The 27,981-nt window shown below is 42.7% G+C and overlaps 1 protein-coding gene across 6 annotated transcripts in view; it reads left to right on the top strand.

Moving 5' to 3' along the window:
- The window catches only part of PIEZO2 (piezo type mechanosensitive ion channel component 2), a 454,193-nt gene that overhangs the window by 239,591 nt on the left and 186,621 nt on the right, over positions 1-27,981 (top strand). For all 6 annotated transcript variants that reach the window (XM_089305336.1, XM_089305338.1, XM_089305337.1 and 3 more), the window contains exon 5: positions 27,352-27,514. In XM_089305336.1, coding sequence (XP_089161462.1) covers positions 27,352-27,514 — 163 coding nt within the window. The remainder of the gene's footprint in view (positions 1-27,351; positions 27,515-27,981) is intronic.

Genomic DNA, 27,981 nt, shown 5'->3' with positions numbered 1-27,981 from the left:
GGACCTGGGCAGAAGCCCTGTTGCTCCTCAATGAGCAGCAGCAGCAAGCAGATAAAGGCTTCAGGTCCCCAGCCAATCCCTTGGACGGTCCAAGGCGTCTTGCACAGTGTTCTGCCACAGCCTCTCGGGAACTCTTCAGAAGACTGATCCCCTGGCAATCCACTCTTCATGATCTTCGCTCTCTCCCACACCCCTCACTTACAGTACTTTCTAGTAAGGCTTCCCAAAGACACCACCTGCACCTGAGCCCTCCCTTGGGGTCTGTACTTTGGAGGACCTGAATAATGACATCAGTGCTAAACCATCTTACTGATGTCCCAGATTATTAGAGAATCTTCTATTGATAATCACAGATGCACAGAGACACAGAAACAGAACACTTTAATACATTTTACAGAATTCAGAAAATCCCTGTGTTAGGAACAGGTCTTCGGTCCCATTTGAGGTGCTCACAACCCATCTTGGAGTGCCTGGCTTGAGATCTAGTTCCACTTCAGATTCCAGCTTCCTGCTAATGAGCACCCTGGGAGGGAGACAGTGGAAATAACTCAATCACTTGAATAGCAGCCACCCACATGGGAGATCTAGACTGAGTTCCTGGCTCCTGGATCCACCCTGGACCAGTCCTAGCCATTGTGGGCATTTGGGGAGTGAACTTCCTGTTCCTACCAGCATTTGCTGGCCCTTGATTAAAATCACAGAATTCAGTTTTTCCAAACAAGGTATTTTTGTGGCAAGCATTTGGCCTAGTTGTTAAGACGCCAGTTAGGATGCCTGTGTCCAACATCAGAGTACCTAGGTTCAATTCCCAGCTCCAGCTTCTGATTCCAGCTTCCTGCTGGTGTAGACCTGGGGAAGCGGCTGTCATGGCTCAAGCAGCTGGGTTCCTGACACTCATGTGGGAGACCTGGATTGAGTTCATAGTCCCGTCTCCTGTGGGCATTTGGGAGTGAGTCAGCAGGTAGAAGCTTTTTCGGTCTCAGTGTCTCTCTGCTGTTAAAAAAAAAAAAAAAGTATTCGCTGAATAGCGCTTGTCTCTACTGTTGAGGAACAGTGTTTTTTTCCTTCTTACTATTTGCTGAATCTCTTACTGAGTGGCAGGTTAATCCTATGATTATTAAAATAAACTGAAAATATGTAATTATAAATATTAAAAGAAAGAATAAGGGTGGGGCATGAGAGGGAGGGTATGTCGGGTGGGAGGTATCACTGTGGTCCTAAATCTGTATATTTGAAATACATGAAATTTGTTCACCTTATATAAACAAAAGGTCTTTACTGATGCTAAGTATTCCTGGCACTAACAGAATTAAACTTTAATAAATCTTTTAATAAATCATGTTGCTTTCCCTTTGCTCTTTCCTTTCAAAAACTTATTATAAAATAAACAATGAAGTCATGATACTAAGTACTACTAGTGTTTTCTGTAAGCATGTGTCTATGGAACTGTTTCATTGCTAATGACTAGAAACAAGGTTTTTTTGTGTTGTTGTTTTTGTACTATTTACTTATTGATTTGAAAGGCAGTGTTATAGAGAGAGCTAGTGAGATAGACTGAGAGATCTTTCATCTGCTGGTTCACTCCCCAAATGACCACAACAGCCAGGGCTGGGACAGGCTGAAGCTAGGAGCAACGTAGACAGCAAAGCCAGCACTCTAGACAATGGCTTTACCTCTTATCAGTCAGAGACTTGAGTTTAAAACATTAGGCAAAAATGAAGGCTGTGTGGAGCTGGCACTGTGCCGTAGTGGCCTAAGCCTCCACCTGTGGTGCCAGCATCCCATATGGGTGCCGGTTTGTGTCCTGGCTGCTTCTCTTCCGATCCAGCTCTCTGCTATGGCCTGGAAAAACAGTAGAAGATGGCTCAAGTGCTTGGGCTCCTAGACGCACATGGGAGACCCGCAAGAAACTCCTTGCACCTGGCTCCTGGCCTCTGAATGGCCCAGCTTTGGCCATTGCAGCCAGCTAGGGAGTGAGCCAGCAGATGGAAGACCTCTCTCACTGTCTCTCCCTCTCTCTGTAACTCTGCCTCTCAAATAAATAAATAAAATCTTTTTAAAAAAATGAGGGCTGTGTTCAGGTAGGAGACCGTCCAGGTGTGGCAAGAGAAGCAGGAGCACATCTTCCCTGTTTTCCACACTCAGTGGGACAATGAGCTTCCAGGTGATGGTGCTGATGTCCGCAGCCTAGCCCGGGCAGTGGTCCTCATTCAGAAGCAAAAGGTAAACATCGAAGATTTGCTGGAACATGAATGACTGGTTAACACTTTAATTAAAGAATCTGATGTTATGACAAACATCAACAATGTTTTCATCTTTAGTCCAAATAAAGTACTCACTGCTAGAACTTGACCAGGGTACTGATTCAGACTTTTTCACTCTGTTGTGGTAAGATAGCCTCATTTCATCCTAAGGCAGTAGATGGAGGTTGTACTCATTCTTGGTACCAGTACCTTAACAAGTGCTTTTCATAACTGAATAATGCCTGTGTGTTGTTCCACACCATCAGGAGTTAAATCTTGCAGCTGAGGCTTGCGTGTGTGTGTGTGTGTGTGTGTGTGGTACCGTATAAGCACTTTCTTTAACCTTTTTTTGTGCCACTGATGCAACTTGCTATTTGCTTTGATCTGTGGGTATAACTTGTAAAGACTTGAAACACACAGCAGACACCACAAATTAACATATGTCCATATGGATGGATGGCTATACATGTGTGTAACAAAAGCAGGTGACTTAAATTTTTAGGCTGTTGAGAACTTTACCTAGAATTTTGGCTTCTACCATGGAAAGTAATTAGTTTGACCTCCTTTTATTCCAGCAGTGACATCATTTAATAAGCATTTGGTAAAATGATCTATTTTTCTTCTAGAAAAAATATGCAATCTTTAATTACAGCATCTTCTCTGTCTTTCAAAATATGGCTGGAAGGAAAGATATTCTGATTGGTAATCTTCATGTTTGTTAAATTGGGTGATTATGTCTAATATAAACAGTCTTTGAGTTAATGAATGACAAAGATCAGATCCTAAGGAGAATCATGCATTCTTGAACTAAGGAACTGAATTCCCAGATGGTCACCTTGGCACCTTATTCTGTAGAAAATTAGAGGTATCAGCATGAATGTTTTAGATGCTGTTAGTGGCAGGAGCAGATGAACTGCGTAATATGTCACTTAGAGATTCTGAGTCTGGGTGCAGACGGCATGATGAATAGTTACAGGAAATTCATGCTGTCGGACAGGGAGGTAGAGCTTGGGTGTTGAGTCTATGAAATGGAATGTTCTGGAGAAGTGTGCTGATAGGTAATGCAAGCTCAGAGTTCATGTTTCTCATTTGTTCTCTGTCCAACTCACAGGTCTGAAGTTAGTTCTAACTTTGGTAAAATGCCTTTTCCACAGGGCAGTCAGTGAGACACCTTTGTTAAGGACACAGACATTATTGCTCTGATGAAGTGACAGCCTCTGTTAGGCAGATTTCATGGGAACACTTGGAGTTTTCCATCAGGATCCTGGGAAATCCATCATCCTACATGAACCCAGTGGAAACAATTCCTTCTGAGCTCTCCATTTTTCTGGTCTACCTCTATATACACACATACACACATACACTCACACACATATACAAACATACATACACATACACTCACACACATACATGCACACATGCTTACACATAGACATACATACACACGTAAACACAGTCATACACATATACATACGTACACTCAGGTGCATACACATACACACATGTATGTATATACATGAATATATACATGCATGTGCATACATACACATATGTGCAGATGCACTCATACATATAATCACATACATACACATATACACTCACATACCTATGCATACACACATACATATACATGCACACACATCAATACATACACATATACTCACGCATACACATAGTATACATACATTCATAACACATATACACACATACACTCACACACATATACATACACACATACACACATTCACTCATACATATGCACATACACATGAAGTCATGCACATATACATACAGACATGCATACACACATACACATTCACACAGTTTCCTGAATGTACACAAAAGACTTGGAAGTGACCAGTGATTATAGTATTATACCAGTATCGTCCCATGTCTGTTGCTTTATATTTTCTCTCCTGTACTTGATGTGGAAATGCAGATGGAGAGACTTCCAGTGGCTTCTTCACACCCAAGCCAGTGGGCTCAGGACTTTCTGACAGGAAAGCCTAGGCTCCTCTCCTTTGCTAATCACAGATGCTGCAAGGGTCTTCTATTTGTTCTACCTCAGATGCAATCCTGTTGCTAGAATAGTGATGTTGCATAAATGTCATGTTGTTTTCTCTGCCACTCACCCTTGGCCTCAGTTTATTGCATTCCCTGTTGCTTCCAGGGATGTTCTAGTGAGGCAGGGCTCCCTTCCTCCCTGTCCGAGTGATTGTTGTCTTTCAGCTCCATCCTGGGCATGGCTCTTGTACCATGCTGATTTGCTTCCACAAAAAATGGGATAAACTCTCTGCTGTTGTTTACCTGTCTACCCCGCCTTTCTCCACACTGCCTATGATCTTAATGTAAACATGGGCATATCCTACTCTTCCTTGAAAATGTAAAATATGGTCTCTTTCCCCAAACCTACTGTCTTATTCCAATTTTGTCTTGTTCCATTCCTCCTAAAGAAGAAAACTAAATTACTTCTACTAAAACTCAGCTCTAATCCAGTCTTTTACTTGCCTGTTCCATGCATTTCTAAAGCCCAACCTAATATTCAAGACCTTCCCCACCTGCGTTTCCAGTCAAATCATCTATCCCTGTTCCTTCTGCACACATTTTATGTTTCCTGGTGGTTGAATACAGAAATCCACCCACACTTCTAGCCCTGGTTTCTCTCAAGAGCACCCTTGCTTCATGCCTTGTTGTCAAATTTTTTCCATCTTGTACACATCTCCCATGTATCACCTCATTCCTGAAACCTTTTTGTCCTGATGTCATATATAAAAAATTGTTTTTCTGAAGCTATATTTTGTATGTATTTCCTGTTAGGTAATACTTTTACCTTTTAGATAACTTCTGTGCAGGGACAGCATACCATATTCATGACTGTGTGCTTAGCGTTGTGCCTCACTGAAAATTAGGCTTAAAGTAAGCATTTGTTGCATTGAATTCCAGACAGCTTGGGAGCACTAGACATTTTTTTTTTCAGACTATTCATTTTATTTGAAAAGCAAGGTTACAGAGAGAAAGAGGGACAGACACAGAGAAAGAGATTTTTCATCTGTTGGTTCACTCCCCAGATGGTAGCAACAGCCAGTACTGAGTCAGGTCAAAGTCAGGAGCTCTATTGGGGTCTCCCAAATGGGTGACAGGGGGGCAAGCATTTGGACCATCCTCTGCTACTTTCCCAAGTGCATTAGCAGGGAGCTGGATCAGAAGTGGAGCAGCTGGGACATGAATCAACCAGTGCCCATATGGGAAACCAGTGCCGCAGATGTCAGCCCAACACACTACACAGTGAGGCCAGACCCATGAGCTAGAATTTTATGTGAAATATTGTTGACAGCATCCCTAGGAAGGACTGGCAGAGTTTGCATCAAGTTACATGAATATCACCCTATAGAAGAGAAAGCCTTCCAGGCAGAGCTATTTATTAAGACTTAGTGATCACTTCCTCTGGGGAAGGAAAATACTTCAGAAATATTTAAGTTATTTTATTTCATAAATGAATATTGTCCTTATTTCAGTATTATATAAAATAATGTCAATTTGTTGATAATGTAGATGTGTTTTCCTTCCTGTCTAATAGAATGAGTTCAAAAGTTAATCACGTGCATTTAAAATGTGTTTAAAGTCATTAAAAACTAAAAAAAAAATCCATAAATATTGCTCTTGTAGCAAACAGGTATCAGCAGTCATGGCTAGAGGAGTAGCCAGTTATATTTAAGATTTTCATTTTATCACCCAAGGATTTTATGATTTGGAGACCAATCATTCTATTGCTGTAGTGAATTACTACCTTATCCTGAGTGGGTGAGAGAATTCTTCTACAGACATGGTGTGGATGGCAATGTTGAAGAAGCAAAGAATTTCGCACACCACCCCTCCAGCTCTGTTGGGCACAGGAAGTGGAGCAGAACCGAATCAACCGTGACTGCTCCACTCACCCAAGGTGGGGCAGGTGGTGACATGTAACACCCAGCAGACAGGACTTACCCAACACCCTTCTGTGTACCCATCCTGATCCTGTGACTTGTGGGCAACAAAAACTGAAGAGGATATCATTGAGAAAGCACATAGACAGTGCTGATCCGTTAACAAGTCAATGGCGCAGGGACGGATAAACATTGAATTAGAGACTCCAAGAGACCTCAGATGTGGCTTCAAGTGGCTTCGACCAGATGCATTTTATTGACCTGCTTGCCATCAACAGGGAGAAAATTGTTCTCATGGGTCATCACGAGACATGTTTGGGTTTGAAAACTTCTGTGCACTCTGCTCTCACCAGTTAAAAATATGTATTTAGAAATCCACACAGATAATGGAATTCCATATCAGACTGGATGTCATTTCAGTGAATTTGCCAGGATTTTTTTTGTATTGGAACGTTAATAGATGTAGACCACAGTGCAGGGAGGGCAAGGAGACCCTCGTACTTGGAAACTTGAAACTGAAAGCACAGGCTTTGTCCTGAAGTGTTCGATGGTGACCCAGAACTTTCCAGAAAACAAGTGCCCAATTTCTTGAAGGAAGAAGTGGAGATGGTGTTAACTCTGCTCTGTGTGACTCACTCCTTAGTACTGGGATACATTCTCTAAGGGGTTAGTCTTTGCCCTTACCCTCCAGAAGTGGGAGTATGTGTTCCAAGACATCCACCCATTGCTCTGAGTTACTCCTAGGGAAATAAAGAAACAACAAAACCCATTTCATTTGTTGCTGAGAGGTGTGGGCTGAGATCACACCTCCGAATGGAAGGGAGTGTCTTCCTTCCCCCGGAGCACCATGGAAGCCTGCTCCTACACCAGTGGCCTTAGTGAGGCATGGTCCCCATCGCCAGTCCCACTCAGGTAGGACACTGATGCATATGTGTCCCACCAAACTGCACAATCCCCAGCACACTACGCAGCTCTGTGGCTCTGCCATGGTCACTGAGCAGCCTCACGAGGTCAATGACTTCCTCTAGCAATCAAGAGCTGGTGCCGTGGAACACATGTGTTTTCTCCGGGCTGGCTTTGGTGGGGAGGGATAATCATGCAGAAGCAAGGACTGAACTCTTTTCTTTATCTGAGGATTTCTTCTCAGTAAAGAGGGCGATTGTGAAATCGACAGACATATCACATTAAAATACTTGCATGTCTGGAGAAAGCCAGGGGGCTGTCACAATACCTAACACTTAGAAGGAAAGGAAAGAATATTTAATAGAAGTGCCTATTAAAGTACATGCCAAAATGAGGAAATCATTACAGCATCAACAGCTGTTACTGAACATTCAACTCCACCAAATACATAAACTGTAATAAGTGATTTCTTGTAAAATTCAATTAAGAAATATTTATTACATAAGTACCTTAAACCCAGCATTGAGATGGGTGTGAAAAAGTGAGGAATTCATTAGAGTATCAACAACTCTTACTGAACATTCAGCCCCACTAAATTGATCAACTGTAATAAGTGATTTCTTATACAATTCAATTAAGAAGTATTTATTGCATAAGTATCTTAAATGAGATTGGTGTGAAGAGAGTAAGGGAAAAGCATGGGAAATGGTCTCACTGCAAATGACTCACTCATTCTCCAACAGACAGGCACAAGCTCAATATGGACAGCATTTGCTTGCATGATCATGGAAGCCATGCAGAGAGACCCAGGGATCTGCTCTGGAAGGGAGAGACCAACCATTGGAAGCTGGACCCATGTTGGGGGATCATAGGGGGTTAGTGTCTACACAGAGAAAGGATGAGTCTGCAGGCTCCTGGGGCAGTGACAAGAATGAGAGGGTGGATGTTACCAGCTTGAACATCCCTGAGAAATCTGGCCCTGTTGGAGCAGAAGGCTTCATCCCACAAAGAGGATAAAAATATACAGTGTCCAAACATGTCGGCATCCCAATCTCAATAGCCACAACTCGTTCTGGGAGTGTTTATTATTTTTATCGATGAATATAACAAATCTTGGTGAAGAAGAAAGTCTCTCAATGACTGAACCATAGTTCCATAAATCAGTGATTTTGTAATAGGCCTTGAACTATTAAAACATAATTTCCCAGAATTTCAAGCAAAAGGATTTGCAAAAGAAACAATTTCCTTTGGATCCAGCATTGTTAATTTTATCTGAGCCATAAATTTTCCTACAAGGGAAATCCCCCAGGAGCAGGAGCCAGCGAAGCAGCTCCTGTGGACATAGCTCAGTGAAGGGTTCAAGGACCTTCTTGCCATATTTCTTCCTGAGTGTTGGGATGTCATAAAGCAATTCCTACCACTCAGTAGAATCTCGGTGTGATTTTCAACAGCTGCGTGTTTATAGATATGACTTGTTTCAAATGTCAAGTTTGCATCAAGTGCTTGTTGGGTTTCGAAGCTGCTGAGTCCTCACCCGTGTGTTTATATGTCTCAGATTCCCCTTCTCTCTCTTCCTGCTGTCACTGCAATGGCCTTTGTTCCCTCGGACTGTGTTCCTTCTTTCTCTCCTCCTTCCCACTGCCCTGTGTGTGCGTTTCTTTAGGCAAAAATTACATTTATTAAAGTTCTACCTTTTGTAGGTGTCTAGTTCTGAGTTTGAAAAATATGCACAGTCACAGACCACTGCTACACTCAAGGTAGACAGTGTTTTCATGGTCCCTGCTCTATGCTGGTCAAACTCCTCTTTCTTTCCCCAGTTCCTAGCCACCACTGCTCTCATTTGTGTTGTTACAGTTTATCTCTTCTGCAGATTGCCATGTGGGTGGAACCGTAGAACCTGTGCAAGGCATTTTACGTCAGGTTTCATTCACACAACATAATATCCTCAGATGTACAGTCACAAGTATCTGCACAAATGCCTGTTTATCAGTTGGTGCATGATTAGGTTGTTTTCAGTTTAGGTTGATTACGAATAAAACTGCTGTAAAAGTTGGCAAGCAGGTCTCTGGGTGAATGTCATAAATTGTCATAAATTTATTTCTCTTGCTCCAGGAGTTTCCTATTTTGTTATTTCACCTACAGTCTATCTACTGATAAATCCATCCTGGATTATGTCAAATGCTTATGGAATGCACTTTAGAAAATAAAATCACACTTTAACTGTCTGGAGAAGTATATTAAGATAATTTGGCAATTCTGTTTGAAGTGCGGGCCATCAGGCTATAATCTGTGCTTGTCATTTCTTAGAGTTGGTTCAGGTAGGGTGCACCTTTTAAAATGTTTCAATTGACATCTAATAATTGTGCAAATGTATGGAGTCCAATGTGGTGTTTCAATACATTTATACATTGTATAATAATCAGATGAGCATAATTAGTGTATTCATGATCTCAAACATTTTCTTGTGGTTAAAAATCAAAATCCTTTCTTCTAGCTGTTTCTCAGTGGATGGTGCTTACTGCTAATTGCTGTGCATTAGGAAAACAACTCAGTCCTCCTATGATCAATCTCTCCCACACCCCAACTTCTTTCTAGCCCCGGTAACCACTAGTATACTCTCCATGTTTATAAGATAAACTTGCTTAGTGTCCACCTGGGCGTGAGATCATGGACTACTTGCCTTTCTGCGCTTATTTCGTTTAATAAATGTTCTCTGGGTCCATCCACGTTGCCACAATGAGAAGATTTCTTTCTTTTTCATGGCCAACTGATATTTCATTCTGTGCATACTTTAAAATTTCATGGAAAGTGGAATTAGTAGATCAGTTTTGGGCGCAAAAACTGTAGAGTTCATGGATAAGGGGTCTTGGAAACATTCACTCAAATATGTATCATAAGGGAGGATACTCGGTGCAGTGTTAACATGCCCCTTGGGAAATACCTGCATCCCATTTCAGAGTGCCTACTAACTGTCCAGGCTCTACTCTCAATTCAGCTTCTTATTAACGTGCATCCTGGGAGGTAGCAGATGATGGCTCAGGCACTTGGATCCCTGCCATCCATATGGGAGATTCCGATTGAGTTCCTTACTCTCAGCTTCAGCGTAGCTCAACTTCTGTTCTTACAGGCATTTGGGGCATGATCTCTCTCTCTCTCTCTCTCTCTCTCTCTCTCTCTCTGTGTGTGTGTGTGTGGGTGGTGTGTGCGTGTGTGTGTCTTTGCCTTTCAAATAAAATGAAAATATATGAATGTAAAGAAAAGGTATACTATGACAAATCTATGCAAGGACTTCCAAATGAACTTATATTGTAATTTCAACATTTTGAAGCACCCTCAACTATCCATCAGGCATTCAGATATTGGTCTACAGTGTGTGCATGGTACAGGGAACATTGTGCACCTTGACTTGTTGCCTGCAGCAGTGAGCCAGGCCCTGGCTGTGTAGCTAGGAGATGAGGGTCCCTCAGGGGTACTGGAGGAAGTGTTTCCAGGATGAGAAAGTTGCTCCTTATTGGGGGTTGCAGAAATAGCAGGTGGATGAGGCAGCTGAGTGGTTTGGAAATTAGTTCTGTTAAACAGAGATTTAATGGATCATGTGACTAAATCTATTAAGGATAATGGGAACCAGGTTCTTACTATCAGAGCAAAGACTCAAAGGAGGCATTACACTGAGCCTGAAAGTGTCAGAACACATGAATTTTAAAAACATATATAAGCAGAAAAATATGGAAACAGTTATGAAGGGATATTTGGGTATATGGCAATAAGTACAAATACTTTTCCCACCTCTGTCAAGTTAGAGAACCAGAAACAATGAGATCCCAGTTACACTGTCATCCCCTGTGCCTAGGTCTGAAGGCTAGCCCTGGAAACCATCTCCCCTGAGAGAAAATGGGGCTCTTGGGAGAAACAGAGCCCAGGGAGCAGAGGCAGAACAGAGACGGCAGAAGAGGGGGCTGAAGGTTCCTGTGATGGAAAGTCAGACAATGCTCAAGACAGCTCAGGAGCCAGGCTCACAGGGAGCTCACCGCTCAGGGGTGGTTTGAGCATCAAGACAAATGGTGATGATTTCAGAACACAAGCCCTCTAATGAAATGGGAGTTCACGGTTCCTCACTGATAACAGTAGCTGAGTGATTCATCAGCTGCAGATGAGAGGACCGGCTTACTCATAACAGAACACAAGTCAATAACGAGGGACCATTTGGCAGCCATGGTCTTGGTGAGTGATAGAGGCAGGAGAGTTTCTGACTGCTGAGGTTAGCAGGTATGAAGTTGATAAGAAATAGGATACTTTCCGGCGCCGCGGCTCAATAGGCTAATCCTCCACCTTGTGGCGCCAGCACACCGGGTTCTAGTCCTGGTTGGGGCGCCGGATTCTGTCCCAGTTGCCCTTCTTCCAGGCCAGCTCTCTGCTGTGGCCAGGGAGTGCAGTGGAGGATGGCCCAGGTGCTTGGGCCCTGCACCCCATGGGAGACCAGGATAAGTACCTGGCTCCTGCCTTCAGATCAGCACGGTGCGCCAGCCGCAGCATGCCGGCTGCGGCGGCCATTGGAGGGTGAACCAACGGCAAAGGAAGACCTTTCTCTCTGTCTCTCCCTCACTGTCCACTCTGCCTGTCAAAAAAAAAAAAAAAAGAAAAGAAAAAGAAAAAAGAAAAGCAAATAAAGAAGTAGGATACTGAGGTAATAATGGAACCTTTGCACCACAAAATGCAAATCAAATACAAGTGGAAAAATGGTGACTTAAGGGCTGACATAAGGCACAGTGGGTTAAGCCACTCTCTGTAATACCAGCATTCTATATAACTACTCATTCAAGTCTCAGTTGTTCCACTTCTGATGCTGCTCTCTGCTAATGAGCCTGGGAAAGCAGCAGAAGACTGCCCAAGTGCCTGGACCTCTGCTATCCATGTGGGAGACCTGGATGGAATTCCAGGCTCCTGGCTTTGGCCTGGTCCAACCCTGGCTGTTGCAGCCGCTTGAGGAGTAAACCAGCAGATGGAAGTTCTCTCTGTGTCTCTTCCTCTCCCTCTATAACTTTGCCTTTTGAGTAAATAAATAAAACTGTAAAAAGTGACTTCAGGAGAGAAAGCTGCTACACACTGACTTGACCAAGTGGCAGAGGTAGGGTAGGTTGAAATTGCGTGCCCCTGATATGTGGCAATGAGAGAGCATGTATCACGTCTGTTTGGCAAGAATGCTTGAGCCAGGCTGAGGGCTATGCTGCGTAGGGAAAGGCTGTCCACATTCAGACTGTCACAGGCATGACAGGCAAAGAAAGCTTGAGGAGCTGTCGCTGATCCAAGCAGACAATGAGACCCGAAAGCTGAATGCAGCACAAGCTCTTGATGGGACTCTGGGCACTTCTGGTGACACAGGAATAGGAGACAAAAGAAAAGGAGACAGCTTTTCTGGACTCCATCTACACGCATGCATGAGACACCATGAGCACACACTTTCTCTACATGGGTTGAGCTTCTAGCTTGGTTTAACACATGTTGCCCCTCCCCTGTGTGTGTGTGTGTGTGTGTGTGTAGTATCATGAGTATATCTGTCTCGCACACTGCTGCTGTATATTCACCTCTCCTAGTTTAGGACTTATTTTCCTTTGAGTTCCTTGGACTTGACCTTTACTTTCCCCCTGTTTTTTTTAATCTCACATACTTGACAACTTGGCTTGAATGGGAACAAACACTGGTTTGCTTTTAATCTCGGCTCACAACCCTACCCACTTCCAAATCCAGCTCCTGCCATGCACCCCAAATTCTCCTAGCATGGCAGGTGGGTTTTATTCTCTCCCTGCTAAGGGAGATAGTCTTTTCCTCATTTTGTAATTCAGGAAGCTGAGAGGTGAAGTACCTAGCCCTGTGATGACCTAATAAGGCCACAGCTTATCAGCCTCAACCAACACCTCCCCAAGTGCCTTTTTGACACATTTCAGGTTCCCCTCCACCTAGACCCTGGCTCCTTCAAACCTGCCTCCCACCCTTTGCTCTCATCTTTGACCTCACGACAGAACCAATTTCCTCGACGTTCCTGGGACACAGTGGACTGCTGCAGGCATCCCCCAAAACCCATCCCAGAATTGGCCAACTGAGAACTGTCCCTGTCACCCCTGGACAGCTACACTTGCTCATTCTCTCTGCTTTGCTGGTCCTCCCATACTGGAGGATGCATGCCGTCTTCAGATACCACTCACAGGTATATTTTTTTCCATATCGGCCTGTCCCGTCCTGGTGCATAAGGACCTACACAAATGCACACTGTCTCTTTCTGCCCTGCGAAATGTGTGAGACCTGAAAGACATTCATGTATCTGTTGGATTAAATCAGCAGGGATGGGGTTGAGGTCTCTGAGTGCAAAGATCATGCTTATGTCTTTATTCTTACTTTCTAATCCAGTGTTTACAAAGAGGACACAGGGGCTCTGCAGCAGTCACCCACTGTGGTGCTTACATTGTTTTTAAGTAAATTAATTTCCATTCATTTTTCTAAGCTATTTCAGTGCACTGATGCAAGCAAAAGGGATATCTGTTATGACGCTGTGCTTATGGCCAGTGTGGTTGCAGGATGGAGATTTCTGGCTGCTACATTTCCCTGGAAACCCCACTTCCAACACACCTGGGAGCTCACCTGTGGAGAGTGTGGCCCCTGCTGTGTTTTTCACTTCAAGGTCTATCAGGATGCACTTCAAGGGATGAAGGGATGTGGCTCTCTTTCTATGAATACATAAAGGACTTGGGAATTCCTTTGATCTGCAGGAACTAATACTGTCCAGGCAGGATGAATTTTCCATTACGAACATTATGCCTGTAATTAATGGCAATATGTTGTATTAAAAAGTGCAAAAAGAGTAGATTTTAAAATCCTAAGTATGTGAGAAAATATATATGTTAACTAGCTTTATTTAGCCATTCCACAATGTTTACATATATCAAATATATTGGTGTCTACCATAAACATGTACAGTTTTGTCAATTAAAAAATAAAGAACTATCTGAGAACATGCTTCCTATATTTTACATGTCTGAAAGTAATATTATTTATTAAGATGGAGGCAATATACTAGATTTTCAAATGCCTTTCCTCTACACAATTTGTCAATTCCCAAATATTGTTTTGGATATGTTACTAAATGATGATATTAACAGCTTTTGCAAAATCCATAGATCCATTACTAAGTTGATGAGATTAAAAATATTGAGAACTATTAAAGGAGGGGAGGTGGAGGGACTGGTGCTGTGGTGTAGCAGGTAAAGCCACCACCTGCAGTGCGAGAATTCCATATAGGCACCGGTTCGAGTCCTGGCTGCTCCACTTCCAATTCAGCTCTCTGCTTTGGCCTGTGTAAGCAATAGAAGATGGCCTAAGTCCTTGGGCCACTACACCTGCCTGGCAGACCCTGAAGAGGCTCCCGGCTCCTGGCTTCAGATCTGTGCAGCTCCAGCCATTGCGGCCATATGGGGAGTGAACCAACGAACCAGCAGATGGAAGACCCCTCTTTTTCCAGAGGGAGGATGGCAGCAAAGAGTAATGTGCTGTGTCCCTGAAGACCAGCTGGAGGACTTTGGAGTGGACACTGCAGGCTTTAGGGTGCATTTTAGGGTTTACTCCAGAAAGTCACAGGGAGTGAGTTGCATTGTGATCGTTTCTGCGTTCAGTTTTGTTTGGCTTTTTTTATTTTGACAGGCAGAATTAGACAGTGAGAGAGAGAGACAGAGAGAAAGGTCTTCCTTCCATTGGTTCACCCCCCAAATGGCCACTATGGCCGGTGTACCACGCCCATCCGAAGCCAGGAGCCAGGTACTTCCTCTTGGTCTGGCATGCAGGTGCTTGGTCCAAGGACTTGGGCCATCCTCCACTGCCTTCCCGGGCCACAGCAGAGAGCTGGACTGGAAGAGGAGCAACCAGGACAGAATCCGGCACCCCAACCGGGACTAGAACCCAGAGTGCCAGCACCGCAGGCAGAGGATCAGCCTAGTGAGCCATGGTGCCGGCTGGTTTGTTTTCTTTACTAGGTCTGTAATCGTGGTAATATGTAAGTACATGTCTAACAACCAGCTCTCTAGGGGAAAACTGCCCAGTTTGCAGCATTTGCCAATCCAGTGATGTGGTGTATCCGTGGGTCATTTTTGAGCTAGTAGTGCACATCCTGAGATTGAGCACAGTGGTAGGAAGAGCTGGTATCAGCATCTCCAGCTGCCTCTTGAAGAGCAGAATGTGAACAACCATGTAATGGTTTCCTTAGGTCTGTGCCTGCTCTCCACTTCTGGGAACTGCCTCCACACAAGCAGACCCTGTGCCTCATAAATAATACAAGTGAAAACCCTACAGTACATTGATATGCATATAAGTGCAAGTTCCAAACAGAAATTTAGCAGCTATCTCAATGAGATAAGTGTTTTAAAAAGTTCAAGTAGAGTTTTAGCTGGTAAGTACTCACAAATCCAGCCACTAATGCAAACCATAATTATCCTGAAAATCCAACACTAAAGCATACTTGGAAATCAGCATTTAGTGGCTGTTTTAGTGCGGAAGAGGTTCTAAATTCATAGAAACAAGCTCAATGCTTGTTTTCTCTAATGCCTTATTAAGCATAGAATCTCTTGATTTGAATATTGAAAGTGATTCTCAACAGATGTTAAGTTTCTTCCCTGAGTTTCTAGTCTGAATCTTTCTCCATTAACATTAAATGTATGAGTCTTAGTATGTGTGACTTGTGATATGAGGTCAGATATTAAATAAAAAGACAGGCTCTATGGGATAGGAATTTAGCACAGCAGTTAAGATTCCTGAGTCTCGGCCAGCGCCGTGGCTCACTAGGCTAATTCTCCGCCTGCGGCGCCAGCACCCGGGGTTCTAGTCCTGGTCAGGGCGCCAGATTCTGTCCTGGTTGCTCCTCTTCCAGTCTAGCTCTCTGCTATGGCCCAGGAGTGCAGTGGAGGATGGCCCAAGTGCTTGGGCCCTGCACCCGCGTGGGAGACCAGGTGGAAGCACCTGCCTCCTGGCTTTGGATCGGCACAGCGTGCCAGCCGTAACAGCCACTTGCAGGGTGAAGCAACGGAAAAAGGAAGACTTTTCTCTCTGTCTCTCTCTCTGTCTCTCTCTCTCACACTGTCTAATGCTGCCTGTCAAAAAAAAAAAAAAAAAAAAAAGGATTCCTAAGTCTCATATCAATGTACCTGAGTTCAATACCCAGCGTCTGCTACTGACTCCAGCCTCCCACCTAACGCAGATGCCTAGAGGCAATGGTAATGGCTCAAGTAGTTGGATTCCTGCCACCCATATGGGAGACCTGGATTGGTTCCTGGCTCCTGGCTTTGACCTGGCCCTGTCCTGGCTGTTGCATTCATTTGAGGAATGAGCCAGCAGATGAAAGATGCTTCTCTGTCTCTCATACTCTCTGCCTCTCAAATAAACAAATAATTTTTAAAAAGTATTTATTTGAGGGGTTGGCACTGTGGTGCAGTGGGTTCAAGTCCCGGGCACTCTACTTCTGATCCAGCTCCCTGCTAGTGCTCCTGAGAAAGCAGTGGAGAATGTTCCAAGTGCTTGAGCCCCTGCAATCTGGAAGAAGCTCCTGGTGTCTAGCTTCAGCCTGGCCCAGCCCTGGTCACTGTGGCCATTTGGGAATGAACCAGCCAAAGGAAGATTTCTCTCTCTGTGTGTCTCTACCTCTCTCTGTAACTCTGCTTTACAAATAAATAAAAATAAATCTTTAAAAAATTTATTTATTTGAAAGCAGTTACAAATGGCCACAATGGCCAGGGCTAGACCAAGCGGTTGTAACAAGCTAGGAACTCTCTCCAGGATGAGGTCTGCAGGAGCCCAAGCACTTGGACCATCTTCTGCTGCCTTCCTAGGAGCATAAGCACGGAACTGGATTAGAAGCAGAGCATCCAGGACTGAATGGGCACTCCCATATGGAATGCGCATCGCTTATGGCGACTTAACCAGCTGCACACAATACTGGCCCAATAAATAAGCCTTTTTTAAAAGAAGAAGAAGACAAGTGGACTAAGTCTCAGTGTACAGATTTTTGGGGAAGCTACTACCAGGAAAGTGTGTGCAACCATTGTAATGTTCTTTCTTATTTAATTTGATATTTTAGTCATTTTATTGTAATTCAATTGAAGTTGAACTTTCTACCAACCCTGAGCCAAAGGATTTGCACTGCCCTAAAGGACTTGCATACTTGGGGATGTTTTCTGTGAACTTCAGAGGATAGCTGTGTTGTTGTACTCACCTGGATCTCTTTTCAACCATACCTTAACCCAACAGTTTTCTTCCTTCCTGGGCCTACCTACATCTCACTACTTCTTCATTTTCATAGTCAAAATGGAATTTCAGAGCTGGGAAGACCTAGAGAAGTCATTTTGTAAAGTAAAAAGACAAAATGTAGAGAAAGAATGTAATTTTTCCACAAATTTTCACCTACTTGCTTCTTCTCTGGACTTTGACAGGAAAATGGTGATTGAACTTAACAAGTTAATCAGACCAAATGCAACCATGGCTACTAATGCATCATCAGTTGGTTGCTGTCTGTCCCAGGCAAGGATATTGATGTAATATCTTTAAGTTATAGTCTATACAGGCAGTTCTAAGCAGTATGATTGTTCAATTTCTAAAAAAAAAAAAATATGAAGCATAATGATAGACTTTTGTCTCTAACAACCAGAACTTAAGAACAAATCTAGTTGATTGTATCCCTTGCCCCTGTCCTGAAACAGGTGCTTGTCATTTTCATGTAGTTCATTATTGATGATTCCCTAAGAAACCAATATTTTGCACATTTGTTCTTTTTTGTTGTTGTTCACCACGATTGTTAGATGCATCCATATCCGTGGATGTAGACCCAGATTGCACCTGCATTTGCACGCATTTATTGCTTTATTTCATGTTATGTGTTTGCCATCATTTAATCAGTCCATTCTCCTATTTATGATATGCTCATTAGTCTTAACCCCCAGTTTTCTCAACTCCCTGTTTAGAAGTAGAATCATCCTCTGAATAAATAACATTAATGTGACTTTAACAAGATTGTAAAGAAATTACTTGGCTATTTCAAATATGATGCTTGCAGCAGTATAGTATATATAATGTATATGAAAAGCATAATTGCCATATACCTGGAAAACAGCACACTTTAGTTTAACATTTAGTGGGAAAATTGATGGATCTAAGTGGTTTATTTAACCAAGACTTCTGTGTAAAACCTGGTTAGCCTGTTTGTGAATGCAGAATTTACTTTGAATTAAATTAAATTACTGTTAAGTACCCTGTAATGGATACATATAATTAGTTTAGAATGCCTTACATATATATTTATTCTATGCTATGCATTGCCTCTAAGTAATCTAATTTACTCTATTGAATTTTGCCAACCCATGTGAGAAGAAAAGGCTCAGATCTACCCATTCAGTCATGGCTTCTCTTTCTGCACAAATTCCACATGGCTTCAGCCCGACCTGCGCAGCTGAGGGTCCTGGCACACCTCACTCTCACCATAGAAATACACTGTCACTCACAGCACCGTCACTTCCTCTGTAGGACCTTCTTGTATTCCTCTTGGTCTAAAGTCTTCACAGGTTCTGGGTAGGTGAATTATTTCAATAAATCTTTACCTTAACCCATCTCTCTGACTTCTATCCTTGATACACTTTCACAGCCAATACTTCATGCTAAGTGACCATGTATTGCACAGAATCAATACTTTTCATTGAAGTGATGGTTAAAAAATTGTGTCAAATTGAGCCATTTACTGTTCGTTAGATACACTTTATATCTCTTGTTTTGAAATGCTTTCTCCAACATATTTATTTAGTAAAGCCAAGTATATGTTGTAGTGATTTTTAATTTTGACAATGAGATTTGCACGTGCAAAATGTTGTGTTTATTCGTGAACGCTTTTCGATCGCCATCCTGTTCCTCTGACAATAGTGATGCAACTGCTCCTTAGTGTTTGCATTTTCTCTTCCCCAAATGAAGTTACAAGGTTCTTTGCAGTGATTATCTCACCTGACTCTTCCACAGTGCTTTGTACAAACTGCAGTAGTAGAAGAGTCAGCGTTTGGAGGAGTCAGCAGGTGCCCTGGAGCTCACAGGTGTGCAGCTGACCTTGACTGATCCTCCACACTATTCCACACCCCAGGGACAAAGCATTGAGTGAGACATGAGCTGCTGTCAGACAGATTTGTAAAACACTTAGCAATACAGGGGTGGGGCTGGCGCCGTGACACACTAGGTTAATCCTCCACCTGTGGCGCCGGCATCTCACATGGGTGCCGGTTCTAGTCCTGGTTGCTCCTCTTCCAGTCCAGCTCTCTGCTGAGGCCCGGGAACGCAGTGGAGGATGGCCCAAGTGCTTGGGCCCCTGCACCAGCATGGGAGACCGGGAAGAAGCACCTGGCTCCTGGCTTCGGATCGGCACAGCACCGGCCGTTGCAGCCATTTGGGGGGGTAAACCATCGGATGGAAGACCTTTCTCTCTGTCTCTCTCACTGTCTGTAACTCTACCTGTCAAATAAATAAATAAAATCTTAAAAAAAAAAAAAAGAAGTAATACAGGGCCGGCGTTGTGTCTCAGTGACTTAAGCTGCTACCTGTGACACAGGTATCCCATTTGAAGTGCTTGAGAGACCAGAATAGAATTCCTTTTTCAGATTCCACATATGGATGAGATCACACAGTATCTGTCTTTTGGTGTCTGGATTATTTTGTTTAACATAATTACAAGTTGACACAAATGATAAAACGTCCTTTTTATGGCTGAATAGTAGTCCACATTTTCTTCATTCATTCACTCGTTGATGGATGCTTGGGTTCTTTCCATTTCTTGGCTACTGGAAACAGTACTGCAGTTAATGTGGGAGTCCACAGTGTCTCTTCAGCACACTGATTTGGTTCCTTTGTATATATACCCAATAATGGAATTGCTGGATCATCCATGGTAGCTTTATTTTCAGTTTTTGGAGGACCCACCATACTGTTTTCCATGATGGCTCTACATTACATACCAACCAACAGTGTGGAAGGCTTCCCTCTCTTTCCATCTTCCCCAACACTTGCTACTTTTTGTCTTTTTAATAGCAGCCATTCTAACTGTAGTAAGGTGGTATCTCGTTGTAGTTTTGATTTGCATTTCATATATCTGTGGACCATTTGTATGTCTTCCCTTGAGAAATGTCTGTTTAGGTTTTTTTCCAGTTGATTTCTAAAAATCTTGGAGGCTAAGATGTGTAGGAGATAAATGTGTAGGAAATAGCTATGTGTTACTGTGATTTCCAAATTATTCAACCATTTCTATCAAAAACCTACACCAATGAGCATCCTCTTACCCAGACTTATTCTGAGCCTGTTTTGTGAACACTAACTTTATAGGATATAGTTGATGTTAGATGAAATTTTTAAGAAATGGCTTTGTGGTTTCAAAAAAAAAAAAGAGGTTTGAATCAAATTAATTATTTTTCTATAGAAAAATATATGTTTGTGAATTTCTGCTACTTAATGATTAAAAGTTTCTTTTCTTTTGCTCTGTGTTGTTTGAATGCACAGTACCTTTGAGGACCTGCATCATGAGTATAAACACTGCAAAACACAAAGAAGGAAACTCTACTGATAAGAAGAAATCCCAGTGACATATCACTTAGATTATGACCTGATTATCGTCCATACTCTTTATTTTATTTTTTCAAAAGCCTCATTGTTTCTGCAATGGCAGCATTATGAATGCACTGCTTTGTTAACTCAGCAACCTGAGTAGAAGTTAATAGTTTAGCACCTCTGTGGCTGAATGAGTGCATTCGAAAGGGGGCTCACAGTCCAATCCTGGATCCAGTAGCTGAATTCTATCACAGCGAGTGAAGTGATTGCTTTTGCAAACTGCATTCATTTATTCCCTTAATATATGTGTGCTATAAAATAGCTCTCCTGGGGCCCAGAAGCACAAAGCTTAGCCTGTTGTCTCAAAGCAACCGTTTGCAGTTTGGGGGCTTAGAGCCGTCCCCAGGTGGGCATGGCTCGGGCTCCAGTTCTCCCCAATCTCTGTTGTGGTGCAAGAAGCAGCTGAGGCCACAGCTGGAGCTCTTGTTACCTTCCCCGCAGGAACTCTTTTCCCCTCAACTGAGCTTGGTTGGTGCCTTTAGTAAAACGCCACAGTCAATTTGTTGTTCATGAAAGAGCTATAATAATCTATTGCCAAAAATCCATGCGAGGAGTTCCAGCCAGTTCTTCTGGCCTCAGCCCCACACTAGGGCAGTCACCAAAGCCTGGCCTTTTCACTGGTCCTCTTTTCCTTTCGCATTCTAATGATATTCATTCATTTGGTCTGTTCAATCAGGTTAAACACACAGCAAAGTTATGTAAAGAACCCCTGCATTTTTTCTACGAAATCACATTCCATTTTTACAAATTTAATTTAGACGAACCTCTTTTATTTGAATTTTCTTACTCTTGACCCAAGTGAAAGGAATTTGTCATTTTTTAAAAACCTCTGACACACAGTGCTTGTTTTAAGAATTCAGAGCCATTTGTAAAAATGAAGCTTTCTCAGCACAGTCCCTCTTTCAAACTATTTAAGTTTTCTTTTCTTTTTTTAAAATATTTTTATTTTTTTATTTGTAAAGAAGATAGAGAGCAGGAGGCAGGCAGACAGACATGGATGGATGAATGGATGGATGGATGGATAGATAGATAGATAGATAGATAGAATGAATGAATGAATTTCCATCACTGGTTCATTCCCTTCATGCCTGCAATAGCCAGGCCTAGGCTAAGCTGAAGCCAGGAGCCCAGAACTCAGTCCAAGTCTCCCCTGTGGGTGGCAGGGACCCAAGTACTTAAGCCATTATCACTGCTTCCTAAAGTGCACAGTACAGGAAGCTGGAATTGGAAACAGAACCAGGATTAAACCCAGTTACTCCAGTGTGCAATGTGGGAATGCCAACCAGCATCTCAACCACCGAGCTAAATGCCGACCTCCAGACTATTAAAGCAAAGCAAAACAGAACAAAATCAAAACAAATTAGCCAAGTCCAAGAGTTGATTTCCAGAAAATTCTGGATCAGAAAACCTTTAATTTACTAAGATTTAACTTTCACACACGATATTACGGTTAAAAAATGCAAAATCTATATACAGTGGTGATGGACTAGTTGAGTCAATACTACCTGACATTGGCCATGATGATCTATAAAAAGCATTAATGGGTTGTGACAATGACAGTGACTATCAAATGAACAGATAAGTTTCCAAATAGCTTAGTTTTGTCAGCTAGAAATATGTACAACTATGTAGACAAAGAAGGAATATTGAAAGGGGTGGTTCTGTGGGTACATAGATAAGAATGTAGCTGAGGGCCTAAGTTTGGATTTAAGCAGAGTGAAGTAGGACTTTGGGAAGATTAGTTTGCCTTTTGAAGCCTTAGTCTTCTTTGTATTTAAAAAGAGGATAATAATGCCTAACTCCATATGGCGGTTGGATAAATACAAGTACAGATCTGTAAATACAAAGGAAGTGCTCAGTAAGGAAGATAGTAACAATAATATTTTACTTACACACTCACTAACAGTGGGTATTTTCATATAGAAGCTTTGCTACCATTTATTATTCTTAAGTGTTTATATAAAAATATATCATGTATATGAGGGGACTTCAAAAAGGTTGTGGAGAAATGGAGTTAAAATTATGAATTTATTTTGTTGCAGAAAGTTTTTGTGCAAATATTATTATATTCGTAAGACATGGCAAATGCATATCATAAAAAACTGAATAAGGATTTAGAAACTGTTCTGCACCAAAATAAATTCATACCTTTAATTCCATTTTCCATGAGCTTTTAAATTTTTATTTATTTATTTTCATTTTATTTGAAAGGCAGAGAGACAGAGAAAGATCTTACACCTGATGGTTCACTCACCAAATGCCCGTAACAGCACAGGCTGGGCCAGGCCAAAGCCAGGAGCCAAGAATTCCATCTGGGTCTCCCACAATGGTGTACATGAGCAAGGGTCTGCATTAGCAGGGAGCTTGAGTCAGGATCTTGAGTCAGGAATCAAACCCAGGTATTCCCCTGATGTGGGATTTGTATATCTTAATCACCAGGCTATAAATATTCATTGTCCATGAACTTCTTGAAATACCTTCATAAGATATAAATTAATACAGATTGCAATTACATAAAACGTAAATTGGTATATATGAGGGTACTTCAAGAATTTGTGGAAAGTAGAATTAAATTTATTTGTGCAAAAAAAAATTTTTTTTACATTTTTATATATTTGAAAGCCAGAGAGACAAAGAAAGACAGACAGACAGAAAAAAAAAGGTGGAGAGAGATTTCCCATCTCCTGTTTTGCTCCTCAAATGCCCCAACAGCTGGGGTCTGTTGGGCTGGGCCAAAGCACTCAATCTGGCATCCCACTTCAGTGGCAAGGACCCAACTACTTGAGCCACGCTCTGCTGCTTCTCAGGGTGCACATTAGAAGGACACTGGAATGGAGAGCAGAGTCAGGACTCGGAAGCTCTAGAACTCTTTCATAGAATGCAGGTGCCCCAGGCAGCAGTTTTAACCACTACACAGATGCCTGCCCCAATGTGCAAAATCTCCTGAAATCCACACACACAGAGGAACTTAAAAGGTTTAGGGGGTGGGGTGTCGGGATTTGACCTGTGTTAGGATGCTGGTTGGGATGCCTGTCTCCAGTATTACCAAGTGACTCGGTTCCTGCCGTCCACATGGAGATTGGAACTGAATTCTTGGCTCCTGGCTTTGGCCAGCCCCAGCCCCAGTGCTGCATTCCATTCCAATGGGTGGAAGCTGTTTCTATCTGTTACTTCTTTCTCTGTCTCTTGGGGGGACAAGTTAAAAAAAAAAAAAGAAATTCATGGAAAATGCACATTATTTCAGAACTAACTATACTTGTATTTTTTTAAAAAAAATTGCACCAAAATAAACTTATTTTTAATATTTATTTATCTAAGTTATTGGAAAGGTGGAGAAATAGAGCTAAAGAGAAAGAGAACCCCCCTCTGCTGTTTCAGTCTCCAAAACAACTGGAGCTGTTCCAGCAGCCAGGAACTCAGTTTGGGTCTGCACATGGGTGGTGGGGGCCCAACTGCCTGAGCCATCACCTCTGCCTGGAGCTTGAGTGCCGGACTGGAACTTGAACCCCAGCGCCTTAACACGGAACATGGGTGTCCCAACTGACGTATTAATTGCTGAGTCAAATGACCACCTCAAACCCATTTTCATGAGCTTTTTGAAATATCTCCTACGTACATACCTTTCCTTGCTATATATAGGCCTATGATTCACTTCCTGTCTCTGACCAAATCCTATCTTTATTTTCTTCACAACTTATTCCTCCTTTGAAGTTCCTGTCTTATTATTTCCACTGACAAGTTCATCTTCTCCAGAAGTTGCAAAACAGGTTGAACACCAAGATTTCTTCAAAGTCTGAAACCTTCTTAGTGTTAACATGATGCCACCAGTGGAAAATTCCACACATGAGACTCAGTTTCATGCAAAAACTATTTAAAATATTATTTTAAAAATATGATTTAGGGGCAAGTGCTGTGGCGTAGCAGTTAAAGCTACCTCCTGCAGTGCCGGGATCCCATTGGGTACCAGTGAGTCCTGGCTGCTCCACTTCCGATCCAGCTCTCTGCTATGGCCTGGAAAAGCAGTAGAAGATGGCCCGAGTCCCTGGGCCCCTGCACCTACTCAGTTGACCCAGAAGAAGCTCCTGGCTCCTGACTTCGGATAGGCACTGCTCTGGCCATTGCAGCCAATTGGGGAGTGAACAAGAGGATAGAAGACCTCTCTTTCTTTCTCTCTGCCTCTCCTTCTCTGTGTAACTCTTTCAAATAAATAAATAAGTCTTTTTTTTTTTTTTGACAGGCAGAGTGGACAGTGAGAGAGAGAGACAGAGAGAAAGGTCTTCCTTTGCCGTTGGTTCACCCTCCAATGGCCGCCACGGCCAGCGCACCGCGCTGATCCGATGGCAGGAGCCAGGTACTTATCCTGGTCTCCCATGGGGTGCAGGGCCCAAGCACTTGGGCCATCCTCCACTGCACTCCCTGGCCACAGCAGAGAGCTGGCCTGGAAGAGGGGCAACTAGAACAGAATCCGGCGCCCAGACCGGGACTAGAACCTGGTGTGCCGGCGCCGCAAGGCGGAGGATTAGCCTAGTGAGCTGCAGCGCTGGCCACAAATAAATAAATAAATCTTAAAATAAATAAGAAATATACATGTAAAATTATTTAAAAATATTGTCAGCTATAAATAAGCAAATGAATTTTGCATTTAGTCTTGGGTCCCATTCCTAAGATATCTCCTTATATATATGCAAATATTCTAAAATCAAAAAAAAAAAAATCTGAAGCACTCTGGTCCTAAGCACCTTGGATAAGGAACACTCAACCTATATCAGCACAGAATTCTGACTCCCTTGGCTGTATTTTCCCTACTCCAAATTCATTTTGTAAACCCAAGTCTGCAGAACTTTTTCATCATATCACTTAGTCATCTCATTAGCATTTTCTTGCCACAGTCTATTCCTTATTATATGGGTGAGCAGAAAACATTCCAAGAATCACTTTTCATGTGGCTTTCACTAATAATAATAAATACCATGATTTTAGCCCTGCACATTGACATAATACCCGGTCACTCAGTGCAGTGGCATTCTGGGTAATGGTCTAGCACCGCTGTGCAGGACGTGGCTGGACTGCATTGTGTGCTGAATGGTGTGAGAAGTCTGCCAGTAGCTATTAAACTCTGTTGTCTTCCACTCATAGCAGAGTGAGCTTAGCCAGGACACATTCTGTTGAGGTGCTGTGTGCTGGCCAGCCATGCTGGCAACTCAATATATTGCCTCTTATTCCCATTTTCATTACGGTTGGATGCTTCCCAAAGTCACAGATGGTGTGTGTATTACCTTCCCAGACACAGCCCTCTCCTCCTCTTCCAGCGGAAGGCCTTCCTCCTCTCCACCTCACCCTGCAGCCCTCATTGCCTGCCGTGCCCTGTTCCTGTTAGATCCCAGTTCTAACAATAAATACCATGCAAGTGTGAAAGTTATCTAAATGGCAACTGCTGCTGTTCTCAAAACATATGCCCTGCCAGCGCCGTGGCTCATTAGGCTAATTCTCCGCAAGCGGCGCCGGCACACCGGGTTCTAGTCCCAGTTGGGGCGCCGGATTCTGTCCCGGTTGCCCCTCTTCCAGGCCAGCTCTCTGCTGTGGCCAGGGAGTGCAGTGGAGGACGGCCCAGGTGCTTGGGCCCTGCACCCCATGGGAGACCAGGAGAAGCACCTGGCTCCTGCCTTCGGATCAGCGCGGTGCGCCGGCCGCAGTGCACCGGTCGCGGCGGCCACTGGAGGGTGAACCAATGGCAAAGGAAGACCTTTCTCTCTGTCTCTCTCTCTCACTGTCCACTCTGCCTGTCAAAAATAAAAATTAAAAAAAAAAAACATATGCCCAAGTGGAAGTATATGTTTATATTTTCTACATGTTATTTTATACAGATGTACTTCACATGTTTTGGATTTATTTCATGTGTGTTATTTTATACATATATATTTCTCTTTTTTTCCCCCTAAAATCATAACTGATAATCTCATTTCATTGAAATCAGAAAAGGCCAGCAAATGGCACTGTCTCTTTTGTACGGTGGCAGAACAGGTGACTCTGAGATGCTCCCCAGTGAAATGCAGCCACCAAGTCAGACTAAGAACTAAACCCAGATCTTCCCATTCCAAGTGCAGTATCATTTCCCTACAACTAAAAGAAAAAAGCATACTAGATCCACTTTTCTTGGTACAGTATGCATGACAAAATCAACTAAGTACACAAATTAATGGAAGAGATCCCGAATTCAAAGGCTGTTTTAACATTTTCTGTGTTTCCTTCTAGCTTTGACTTTTATCCACCCAACATAAAATATTTTCTAGCTGCTAGTAGATTTATAGTGTTTAACTACTTCAGCTAGATTGTAAATGACTGCATTCATACTGGCCATGCTTATTTAACAACATAATTCCTTAGCATGTTTTTGAGAATTGGTTTAGTTCTTTATAATATTTCTAACATGTGGAGGAAACACTTGATTCTTAAGTAATTTCATAAGACTCTGCAGTTGATGAAATGTTTTCTGGTACCTTCTAGGCAGAAATTGAGGGCCTTTTATTTTAAATCATTAACAAAAGTGAAACACTCTGAAGTGGTTGGACCATACAAACACAATAACAACTAACTTTCCTCTTTCCCCTTTTCCTCCTTAGCTTAAAAGGAGCCGATGCCGGCAATGGAATCAGAGTGTTTGTACCTGACATCGGCATGTTCATTGCGAGTCTGGCCATCTGGCTCATCTGCAGAAATATCGTTCAGAAACCAGTGACGGAAGATGCGGCACAATATAATCCAGAGTTCGAGAATGAAGAATTGGTAAATCGCACTGCATTTGTCTTCCTTTGATTTCTGAGGACCTGCCCCGGTAATAGGGTATAGAACTGTAATAGTAACTGCCAAATATGCAGGACACTGTATGACTTATGGTGCTGTTGACACAGTGTTAGTCATTCTACACAGCAACCTTGGGTGGTGCCAATGGGCAGTCACTCCCGTCACACCTCAAGATGGGCAGACGTTCTCACTACACCTTAGTGATGGGGAGACAGGCTCAGAAGTTCTGAGTACCACACTCCACAAGGTACCCATCAGGTAAGGGCTGGGACTACCTCAAACTATCATTTACTATTATCTCAGATGGCCAACCTTGTAAAGCCATCCACATATCATGGTCCAGGTGGATGGAGAACTTTGTAAATGTGAAATATTTAGAGAAGAAATAAAACCTGGTAGTTAAAGGAGAAAAAGTTGAATTCCCCTTGAAAAGAAGCTTTCCAGTCTGT

This window comes from Oryctolagus cuniculus, chromosome 10 (genome assembly GCF_051225735.1).
Source record: "Oryctolagus cuniculus isolate XC-2025 breed Fujian yellow rabbit chromosome 10, ASM5122573v1, whole genome shotgun sequence".
Taxonomy (NCBI): Eukaryota; Metazoa; Chordata; class Mammalia; order Lagomorpha; family Leporidae; genus Oryctolagus; species Oryctolagus cuniculus.
Note: the sequence above shows the minus strand (reverse complement) of the source record. Positions and strands in the feature narration are given on the sequence as shown.